The sequence below is a fragment of the Lithobates pipiens genome, unplaced genomic scaffold, assembly GCF_037356315.1.
Source record: "Lithobates pipiens isolate NorthernLeopardFrog02 unplaced genomic scaffold, aLitPip1_a1.2 Scaffold_16, whole genome shotgun sequence".
Taxonomy (NCBI): Eukaryota; Metazoa; Chordata; class Amphibia; order Anura; family Ranidae; genus Lithobates; species Lithobates pipiens.
Genome location: NW_027507748.1, coordinates 24,896,857 through 24,908,877, shown reverse-complemented (window position 1 = coordinate 24,908,877; position 12,021 = coordinate 24,896,857). Strand labels below are relative to the sequence as shown.

General features: G+C 42.6%; 1 protein-coding gene across 2 annotated transcripts in view; it reads right to left on the bottom strand.

Moving 5' to 3' along the window:
- Positions 1-3,356: 3,356 nt before the first annotated feature.
- Positions 3,357-12,021, bottom strand: part of TIGIT (T cell immunoreceptor with Ig and ITIM domains) — a 30,865-nt gene continuing 22,200 nt past the window's right edge. For both annotated transcript variants that reach the window (XM_077479697.1, XM_077479699.1), the window contains exon 4: positions 3,357-8,037. In XM_077479697.1, coding sequence (XP_077335823.1) covers positions 7,861-8,037 — 177 coding nt within the window. In that variant the 3' untranslated portion in view covers positions 3,357-7,860. The remainder of the gene's footprint in view (positions 8,038-12,021) is intronic.

Genomic DNA, 12,021 nt, shown 5'->3' with positions numbered 1-12,021 from the left:
TTCAGCCCGAGAGCAGAATGAGAAAAAAATCAATTGGTTCCCCATCAATGCTAGTGGAATCTTGACTGCATCTATTACGATGTAGTCACACTTCGGCCAGTAGTTTTCCACCCGGCTCGGTCGATTTATTAAATCGACTTCTATTGAGCCCGGTGGTGCATGGAGAGCCACCCATGGCTTGAATTTTGGCCGATTAAGCAGGAGATGGTCAGACTTCAAGCCATCCATTGCGGATCATTAGCCTCACTACCTGTACTGGACATATATTCTGGAAATATCCAAGTTGAAAGGCTGTACAAACAAATACTTTCATCCTGTAGCTGCAGAGGTGGTTCAACAAATAAGCCATCAAACATGCAATCCTCAAAGTCTCATTCAGTTCATCAACCAGTCAGCCTGTTGACCAAAGATTTAGGACATCTACGACCAACCTTAACGATTTCCTATGAAATTAATATTTTATACTTTTTAGTCCTCCACTACGCTAGATTGAGGAGTTTACTTAGATATATATATGGTTGAAAAATGGTGCCACATAAAACATTGTGCATGCCATAAAAAGTCTAATGACTATATGGTGAGCAAAGTGGCAAAACTGTTCTATTAGTGGAGGGACTTTCCAGGTGCAAATGTGCACAAACTCATATCTATGCCACCATATTCTTATAAATAATAAAGAAAAAACATGAAACTTCACTAAAATACATAATGTTGAATGCTGACAAAGGATGCTTCATCCCCATACAAGGCAATATACATATTGTCCAACTCTATATTTCAGACTATAGTGCAAGCACCAACAAATCCTGTAACAAAGTATGTGATGCATTCTTGTGGGTAGCCCAACGCGTTTCAATAAGCTCTTCCTCAGGGTATAGAGTGGACATCTAGAATAATTAAACTCATAAATTATGTTTTGAAATGTTAAGGCTTTCTTCCTTATTTTCAATATTTGTAAAAAAAAAAAAAAAAAAAGCGTGGCTCAAAAAAAGTTGAAAAAAAGCAGAAGCTGCTAATATTATCATAATGGCATAATTATGTTTATTATAAAATGACCAGTGCTCCATTTAATATAAAAACTATTAAAAATGTAAAACTTAATTTTAAATAAAATGTAAAGATTCATATAAAATGTTATATAAAATGAGCATCCTGTTTGGTAATCCATTTTAATAAATCAGTCCATATAACCATTAACTCTCAATAACAGAATAGCTTGTCTAGTTGAATATTATGTATAAACAAGGAAACTGGGATAACACTCACCAGAAACAGTGGACCATTTTTAGCAGTAGGACTTAATATTGCATAGGATGATATACACACACTTAAATCCTGGTCCTTGGAACTATTTGCCCTCCTGTTTGGCAATCCATTTTATTATTGCCAAACAAATTAAAGCGGGAGTTCCGCCGTTTTTTTTTTTTTTTAAAGCCAGCATCTACAAATACTGCAGCTGCTGACTTTTTAAAATAAGGACACTTACCCGCCCAGCGCGCCCGCGATGTCGGCCCCCGAAGCCGATCTCTCGATCGCCTCTCGGGTGCTGCCGCCGCCATCTTGGGTATGGGAATCAGGAAGTGGAGCCTTGCGGCTTCATTTCCCGGTTCCCTACTGCACATGCGCGAGTCGCGCTGCGCAATAAGGATGGTCCCCGCTGTCTCTGGGATCCGTGTGTTTCCCAGCAGACAGCGGGGGACCTGCGGAAAGGGGAGCAAATAGCCGCAGATTCTACGGATATCTATGCCGGAAGTGGGTGCAGATACCTGTACTGTACAGGTACCTGCACCCCCCTCCCCCCTTAAAGGAGCCAATTGTGGCACCGGAGGGGTGGAGGGTTCCAATGAGCGGAAGCTCTACTTTAGGGTGGAGCTCCGCTTTAAATACATTTAAATAAAATGTAAAACTTTATATAAAAATAACATCCTGTTTGGCAATCCATTTTAATAAATCAGCCTATATAATCATTAACTCTCAACAATAGAATAAGTCATCTAGTTGACTACTATGTATTAACCAACAAACTGGGATAACACTCACCAAAAGCAGTGGACCACTTTTACCAGTAGGACTTAATATTACATAGGATTTTATCCTTGGAAATATTTTTTTCTTCCACTCTGGGATGGATTAGGACAGAATGGGGCCCCTAGGCAAGGTAGCAGCTGTGCCCCCATCCAGCCCCTTCAACTGATATTACTAAAGATTGCAATAGGTACAGAGAAGGTGCTTTATTTGGCATGGTCTGCCGTATCAGAGACCAACTGTCTGCCAGTTTATTCCCCCTTGGGTGCACTGCTTTAACCAGCTGTATTACCCCTCTGGTTTACTGCAGGAGCATGAAAGTTGAAGCTTGGGCCCATTGGACATCCTCCAGTCCTAGTCCTAGGGTTCCTTGTGGATAATCCAACTCAGTCTCCACTCACCAAAAGTTTACCAACTGCAGGCTAAGTAATTAACAAAAAAAAAAAGGTATATTGTGTATCATTATCAAACTTTTTTTTAAAAGCAATAAAAAAACACCCCAAGCGTAAAAATTTTAAACTTAGAAGCCCTCTTGGTGCCTTGTAATAAGATCCAATTTTTCCTGGAGCTATATATGTTGTTTTTTTTTGTTTTTGCTTTTTTTTTTTTAACCAGAAGAAGCTATATTTGGTTTGATAGTGTAGTGACTGATCTGGAAAAATCGAATCTTCGATTATCTGAGACCATGAGTGCTGCATGTTATCTATGGTGTTGAATTCTAACCTTGACTAAGCTCCAAAATAACCCAAGGATGAAAGAATTTGTAAACAAGCCTGGTTAGCCAAAGGCCTACGGGGACATACAGATTTTGAATTCCGCTTCCTCAATTCCTTACAAAAAAACGGACATAAAACTAACCCAGACTTTGCAGAATCCCTCACAAAACAGTCCAGACTGAGGTCACGACCTCCAAAAAAAATAAAACCGGATCACGTACTCACAACAATTGCACCGTTACAGAACAGCAAAGCAGAGCTTAACTGGTCATCCACACACAAGTGAACAGCTATTATTTTCCAACCGTTGCGTTAATATTACAGTTCAAAGGAGACTTGAGGAGGAAAGGAAGAAGTTGTGTTTTTTTTTTTTTTCTTTGGAAACAAAAAAAAAAAAAAATATTAAATGGGCAAAACATTACATAATAAGACCACCACATCATTTCACTAACTCTTTTTGGTACTGTTCGATTTTTCTTCCTCTTTACAAGTGGGTGTTAATGCAGTATCTGTGTATATATACACACGTGTATATACATGTATACTGTATGTACTATGTCTTTATATATACATTTATGTATTCTGTATGTGTGGGTTGACATGTATATATTTGTATTTAACAGAAAAAAAAAAAAATTACAAATGATTGGTTATGAAGAATTTCAATTGCTGGTGATCTACTGGTATACGTATGCTATCCCACGCGGGAGACGTCAGAGGCTGTTGGCCTGCCTTTTTTTTTATTTACTTCGATATCATGTCCTTGGTTTTGTCAATCGGGGTGTCGTGAGGGATGTGTGTGATCGTTGGTTGTGACAAAATAAAATAAGACAACCTTCTCAAAGCACCTTAATTCGGCACTCGGCGTGCCATTGTCTCTACGCTGAGCACCTTATAAACGTGGGAGTGCCAGAGTGTCACACGCGTGTTTTGTAGAATGGTTTCCCCGTCTGATTTTGTGCTTTTCAGCTTTCGCATTCATTCCAGTGTTTTCGCTTAATTTTTTATTTTTTTTTTTTTTAACTTAACACTGCACTTTTTATACAAGAAAACACGTTGCACACCAGCCATATTTTTTTTTTTTTTTTGGGGGGGGGGGGGGCTACATCAGTATTTAACAGAGCCTGTCAATATTACGAAAAAGGCTAAAGTGGCGTCTCCACTTCAAACCGAGCCAATTTCCCGATATTAAATTTCCCGTCGGGACTTCTGGTGACTTTGCACTTAGTAAACACAAGCACTTAAAAATCGTCAGATGGACATTTTTTTTTTTTTTTTGTCTTCTACCCCCCAATTAAAAAAAAAAAAAAACTGCAGTTGTTGCCAAAATGAAATTTTAATTCTTCCCCCAACAACAAATAAAAAGTCCATCAGTGTACCGAAAATATTTGTCATCGTGTCTTAGCAGCCTAGCATCCTGCCATTATTTTTGAATGCTGCAGCCGAACAGCTCAACACATTTCATTTATTTTTTATTTTTTTTGCCTAAGGCAGGCCAACAGTTCCTGACGCAGATTGGTGAAAAGCTAATTGTCACTTCTTATAATTGTTTTTTTTTTTTTTTTTCCAGTTTCTTTCTTTCAGTAAACATTTGTCAATTACAGAAATAAAAAAAAAAAAAAAATAGATGAACAGAAAAGAATATAGACATATAATGGTAAAAAAAAAAAAAAAAAAACACAAAAAATGCATACGCCTTTTTTTTTTTTTTTTTTAATCAAGTGCTTTAAAGTATAGAATTACTACTCACATCTTGACAGCTTTTTTCAACAGTAAGGCAGCACCCTTAAGGCCATCTATAACTAGCCTCTTCTCTTTCTCACCTATATTTACCTGTGATTTGTATTGTTATTTAAACAGGACAAAAAAAAAAAATATTAAAAAACGCAACAAAAAAAAAAAAGAACATAATTGTAGCGCTTCAATATTCTATTATATTACTCTTGTGACATTTTTTGAATACTGTGAAAGTTTATCTCTTGCATATACTTTATACAGAAGTATTACGCCTTAAATACGAAAAAAAAAAAACTTTTACAAGTTTTCTGTTCTGTGTGGAAGAGTTATTGATGTTGCTAAAGGATGATGTTTTTTTGTTTATTTTTTTTTTTTTTTTTAAATGTTACCAGCACTTTTTTGTAAGTTTCACTTTCTGAGGTATTGTAAATTCACACTGTTTGTGAAGTTTGAATATGAAGGAATAATAAAAAAAAAATGAAAACATTCTTTTTGTTTTTGTGTCTGCTTGGCATAGATTTTATTGTCTCTTTTTTTTTTTGTTGCCTGTTTTAGGTTTTGAAAATAGATAACACATTTAAAAAATAAGGAAGAGTATCTTTTCTCTGTGAACCTATTTTATGAAAGTGTTTTTTTAGCGCATGTGATTTTGGAAGAATTCAGGATTTTATTTTATTTTTTAAATATAAAAACTCTCAAATAAAAAAAAAAGGATACCCCCCCAGTACCCGATACCTGGTATTCCCATAGCCCCCTATAGCAAGTGGTAAGCAAGCATGCGACCCTCATCATGCTGATACCAGCCAGCATGACCTTTAGATTGACAGGGTCCTTTAAGAAGGGTCCCCCAAAAGTTCCCAAAGCACTAGTGCCTGATGCTAATTGCCACCAGGCTGTTCAATGCCCATGGTGCCTAGTGCGGCATGGTGTCTGGTACAATGCTACCAGCAATGTGGCCTGGTATCCCCATAGTCCTCTATAGCAGTGGTCATCGACCCTGTCCTCGGGGGCCCACTAACAGGCCAGGTTTTATGTATTACCTTGGGGCAGATGCAGACTAGAATACTGCAATCACTGAGCAGCAAATGATATCACCTGTGATGTATTTCAGTTATCTTGCAAGCCTGGCTTGTTAGTGGGCCCTGAGGACAGGGTTGATGACCACTGCTCTATAGCAATTGGTCAGTGAGAAAGTGGCCCTCATCATGCTGATACCAGCCAGCATGGCCTTTATTATAAAAGAGTCCTTTAGGAAGCGTCCCTCAAATGCAACCAAATCACAGGTGTCTGGTTGTAATTACCACCAGGTTCCTCAACGCCCATGGTGCCTAAGTACAGCATGGTAGTACTAGGCAAGGCACCTTGAGAAGGCTTCCTCAAAAGCACTGTTGACTGATTTTAATCTCCAACAGGCAGTTCAACACCCATGGTGCCTAGTATGGCATTGTGGCATGCTGGTACCAGCCTGCATAACCTTCACCATAACAAGTTATTTTAAAAAGCTTCCCCTAAATGCTCCCAAAAGCACTGGTGCCTGATGCTAATTGCCACCAAGCTGTTAACTGCTCATGATGTCTAGTACAGCATGGTGTCTGGTACAATGCTACCAGCAATGTGGCCTGGTATCCCCATAGTCCCTTATAGAAAGTGGTCAGCAAACGTTAGGGTTGGGGTTAGGGGTTAGGGTTTCACCTTGAAGAACAAGGTTAGGACTCAGGGATTGGAATAGGGACCTCCTCCAAAGGTCAAAGGTCAGTAGGCGTGTCCCCGGGGTCAAATGTCATTAGGCAAGGCTGACCCACCCTTATCAAAGTGTTCCGCCTACCCCAACTAAGTCAGGAATCTCTCATCATGCTGATTCCAACCCACGTGACCTTTAGCATGCTAGGGTCCTTTAGGACCCAAAGCAATGCTCCCAAAGCAGTGGTGCCTGATGCCAATTGCCACTAGGCTTTTCAACTCCCCTGGTATCTAGTATACCGTGATGTCTGGTACAATGCTACCAACAATGTGGCCTGGTATCCCCATAGACTCCTATAGCAAGTGTTCAGCAAGCATGTAGGCCTCATCATGCTGATACAAGCCTGCATGACCTTTAGTATAGCAAGGTATAGCAAGGTCCTTAAGTTAGGACCCTAAGCAAGGTCCCTAAGTTAGGACCCCCCCAAATGTTCCCACAGCACTGGAGCCTAATCCTAATTGCTACCAGGCTTTTCAACGCCCCTGGTGTCTAGTACAGCATGGTAGTGGGATACTGATAGCAACCCATGTAACCTTTGGAATAACAAGGTGCTTTAAGAAGGCCCCCCCAAATGCTATGAAAGCACTGTTGACAGGTTCTAATTGCCAACAGGCTGTTCAACCCCCATGGTGCCGAGTACGGCATTATGGCATGCTACCAGCCTGCATAACCTTCAGGATGGCAAGCTCCCCAAAATGCTTCCAAAGCATTGGTGCCCTGATCAAATTGCCAACAGGCTAGTCAGTGCCCATGTTGTCTGGTATGGGGGCATAGGGTTGTGCCAAATCCTCCTTAAAGGACTGACATAGTTATTCTAAGCCTTTATCCGTTCAGCTGTATTTCTACGTATGCAGGCTGTTAAAAAAGAGCCCACAAAAAAAATCTATTAAGGTGATGAGTAGGCAAAATACATATTAAAACATGAAGTGCCCCCTGAGATATGGAATATTCACCTCTCCTGCTTGGGCCACTGATCTCTGAAGTAGTGAAGACAATAAAACAACTAATGATCCTGGAGAATACGACATTTCTGGAAGTAGCACATTCTTTTTTTCCCACTCTTTGCAGTGTGGTTCTTCCTGCGTGTCCATAGTAGGGATGAACTCGAGCATGTTCAGATCCTAGTCCCAACCTGCCTGAACTGTCCCAAGAGGAAACTGTCACTGTGGACCGCCATTGATAAGTGGTTGAAAGCAATCCCTGCCCTGCACATATAAGTGTGGCTGCACGGCGAGGAATGCCCCGGGCCGCTTCTGATTGCCGGGGCGCTGTGACAGCTTTCTGGTGGGATAGCTAAGGTGGGTTCGGGCTAGGAACTAGTCCCAGAAGTGTCAGATTCTGCAAGATCTTTAGCCAACAGTTTCAAGAAAATTCATGAACTCCTGAGCCAGTGACTTAAAAATTACAGATGTCAGTGAATCAGCATGACAGTTAAGAAACTGGTATTTCGAGAACAAACAGTCAGCAATGGCAGCTGACCTATTTCTCATAACAGGTCTCCTTTTTCAGGCACTTTCATCAAAACACAGCTCCACCACAATCATCAACGTTTTTCAGTTATCACCATCCCACTAACAGTTCTCTTAAAAAGTGTATTTTTTTGCAGTGCGGTACTTGTAGCAAAAAATGTAGAAGTTAATGTTAATGAGCACGTAGGCTGCCATAGGGAATGACATTGAAGTATTCTTGGCTTCGGCTGTCGTCCTCTCCATCTTGAGCAGCAGATACAGCTGGCACTGGACTTGGTACTCCCATATTTGCTGGGTCTATGGGTAAGCTATTTGGTTTTCCGGCATTAAGCCACCATCTTGATCTTCTCTACAAAGATTTAAAAAAAAAAAACTGGTAAGTGAAATATACAGCAAACTGGAGAAGAGTGTATTGGTAGATTATTGCAGATGGCGGACTGTGGGGACTCACCAGCAACAGCATACCAAGGTCCGGTGAGTACAATTCAAAAAGCAGAGAATTTTCTGCTGAAGGTGGTTTTGTCATGGGGGTTGTAATGCAAGGAGAGGGAATTTTTACGTACTTTTGTCCTCTACACTTGGCGTGTTTTGCACTCTTGGCCCCAGAGCAAAGCTGACTTAAATGACAGCCCCCTTCCCTCACACTCTCCGCACTGCATTTTCTGACCACTTCCCTCTTCAGAATATCTTCTATAACAATCATCTTCCCATTTCTCCCCAGAGTCAGCACTACATTCTCTGGCATTCCCTCATCCCAGGGATTCTGCCCACCCTACATTTCCTGAAAGCTCTTCTAAAAATGGTCTACAGCAGCTTCTCTAGATCTCCCCCTACTGACCACGCTACACTCAATCAAGTCTACACCAGGATTCCACCCTGATCACTTCCCAATCGCATCTGCTGCAGTTAGCCCAATACACTCTCCCATTCCCTAAGCCCTGTGGCTGCTGCCAGTGTGTCTGGTATTCTATGGCCCCCATTCTCCACAATGCTGTCTCTGAATACTGCCCCCACTGACTGCCACACTGGAGACAAGCTTCAAAGAAGATATTAGATACCACCTGACTTTTAATAAACACGCATGAGCTAAGCTTTGACCTATCACGCTAAGCCCCACCCCGTCTCAGAAGTGAGTCAGGTTTGCAGAAAACAGTTGTGCTCTGACTTTACACATCAAGAGAGAGATTTGAACTGCCCAAGGAGGAGAAATGGTAGTCTATACATGAACCTTCACCTTAGACCACAATAAACTCCCTCTTTGCCTCCTCTCTCTTCACTCTCTATGGCCAGTCTGCCATTTTACCCTCCCCCATAGAGCACGATCGGGTGCTGGTCCTTCCTCCCTTTTACTCCTCAAACAACACTTAATTCTCATCATACTTCTCTTTCATGGTCTGGAGTCAGGCTTGGAGGCCAGTGGCTGTAGCAGTTGAGAGATTCACGAGTACAGCAGATGACACGGGCTCACCTGAGGCACTGTGTCATGGGTATGCAGTAACGCTTGCCTGTCCGATTACCTCTCCTCCATATGTTCACCTTTAGAGGCCAGCTACTCTCACCTGGCTGCTTAAATAATCTTCCCTCAGCATAGCTCCAACCCAGCCTCTAATTAGGAACACTATATTAACCTGTGCATTGCAAGCCAACCTCACTGATTAATATTGTGATTTGGCTTCCGTGTCCTACGTCTGATACTCTTTACCAATCTTGGCTTGTTCTTGAATATTCCTGCTTGCTTGTGACCCTGACCTTTTGGCATGTTCTCTGTCTATTCCTGTCTGCTAGTTGCCCTGACCTTTGGCTTATCTCCTTACTATCCCTTGTTCTGGACTGCTGCTTCCTCTCTGTCCTCCTGTAGCCTACTGTGAGCATGAGCTGGGAGACCCTGGGGGCCGCAACCTGGAGCCAGTTGAGGCACAGTCCATCCTCACCACTAGAGGCTCTGGTGAACACCTGCTGGCTCTTAGCCCACGTACACACGGTCGGAGATTTTGCCAACCAAATCCATCAGATTTTGCCCGTCGGATTTAGTCCGGCGGATTGTGTCCGAAACTGTTGCATACACACGGTCGGGCCAAGTTGGCGAAAAATCCGATCTTTCAGAACGTGATGGCGTAATTTCGTTACGATGGGACTACATTCAGGCTAGTAGCCAATAGCTTTGATGTAGGAATTTGATCTGAGCATGCGTGGCACTTGGTCCGATCAAAATGCTCTACACATGATCGGATTAGGTCCGTCCGGCCCAGTTGGTCGGGAAATATTTCCAACATGTTGGAAATTTGGATCGGACGGAGATTCGGACGGAATCAGTCCGATGCATACCACACACAGTCGGATTATCTGACGACGCGGTCCGATAAGACTCATTCCGACAGATTCTCCGACCGTGTGTACAAGGGCTTAGACTCCGTATCCCTGGGAAATCGTATGCTCTAGCTCTCAGTGGGATCTGTGTTGTTGTTCTAGTGTACCTGCCTTCCTGAACCACCCAGTGTTCATCCGCAGCAGTCAGCCGTAGGGTCCACTACCTTGTGGTGCACTCCAGACCCCAATGGGGTGCACCTGTCACCTGGACTCAGGTGACCTGACACACTGGGTCTAAGCACCAGCTGGTTTTCACCAGAGCTCCTGATGGTGGAGATGGGTTTTGCTGCTTGCCAATGCCAGGTTACAGCTCTCAGGATTGCCCCAGCAGAGAGAGAGCAAGTGGGGGTCAGTTAGCCGATGAATCAGATAAGGAACAAGCAGAAACATAGTTGATGAATAAGCCAAGGGTTAGTACCAAGTAGTAGTTGGACAGGATCAGACAGAATCGTAGTCGATGAACAAGCCTAGGGTCAGAGTCGAGTAGTACTACAGGGGATAAAGCAGAAGCATAGTTGGGAAATGAGGCAAAGGTTGGTAGTGATGATACGGAGGGCAGCTGGAGTGACAAGAGAGAGAAATGGCTGGAGGGAGCACAATAATCTGGCAAACAGGAAGTGCAAAGGCACGGCTTATAATAGGAATTTCATGGGAGGAGTAAAGAGTTCAAGGGTCACAAGAAACAAGGTACAAGTCAAGATTATCCAAGCAGTTGTCCAAGGAGCAGTCCACGATCCCAGTTGGATGAGCAAGAAAAGACATCTCCAGACAAACAAGTTGTAGGTTCAGACCTGGGTCCTGGCACTCTCATTGTCAGCTCCTACTTTGTTTTCTCAAGCCATCTCAAGGTTCCATATTCAACCAAAACTCCTCCCTCCCCTCTGTCATCAAATTGCACTCTGCTTTCTTTAACTCTCCACTCCATGTTCTAGCTCCTCTATGTGCACCACCCCATCCATGTTCAGCCATTGTCTGCCTCCTCTTTTGTCCCCCATGGTCCATAAATGGCTCCTGCTCCACCAACACCACTCCTGATATAGAAAATATTTAGTTGAAATTACAAAAATGTGACTATACACACACATTAAAGTATTTTTCATAGATTAGGCATGAGGTTGAACCCCCGTCAAGCTTTTATTCCTACGAATAAAGGTTTCCTGTTGTTATCAAGTCCTTTGTAATGGATCACCTTTTTGGTTGTCTGGGTACTAGCTCCAAAACTGTAATTTGTCCTTACTCTGAACTTTCAATGCATCCAAAGAAAAACTGCCAGTGGCACGCCATAAAGTCAAACTCTTGTAAAACTCCATTGTTCCAAGACCTGCCTGGCACCTCTTCCTTTGATGCATTTTACCCACCACTGGGCCTTATCACAGAGATTTCTTTGACTAAGCCCTGTGGTGGACCCCTGAATCGGTGGTGTCACTGGAAGGAAAAAAATGCCCCTGAAGTACTGCTATTTATTGTTTTTGGGTATGATGTTTCCCTATCCCTCTCCCAGAAGTTGTCAGCAATAACAGTTCAAAAGCTGCCAAAGTAACTGGAGCCCAACCTATTATACACGCCAAGGATCATCCCTGAGAGTGGATCCACCCAGGAGCAACACGAAAGTAAGTCGTTTGGGGCATTAGGAGATGATGTACACCTGCTAGACCAATGTAGGGGTTATCTCACCCCTAATTAGACAATCCTGACCCCTAAGCTCTGTACGTTACACACTTCTGACCATTGCACTGTCTGTGATACCCACTCCTGACCACTGAGCTATGAACGTTACCCACTTCTGACCTTTGCACTGTCTGTGTTACCCACCCATATTGAGTTGGTCCACCCTTTGCAGCTATAACAACTTCAACTCTTCTGGGAAGGCCATCCACAAGGTTTAGGAGTGTGTCTATGGGAATGTTTGACCATTCTTCCAGAAATGCATTTGTGAGGTCAGGTACTGTTGTTGGATGAGAAGCCC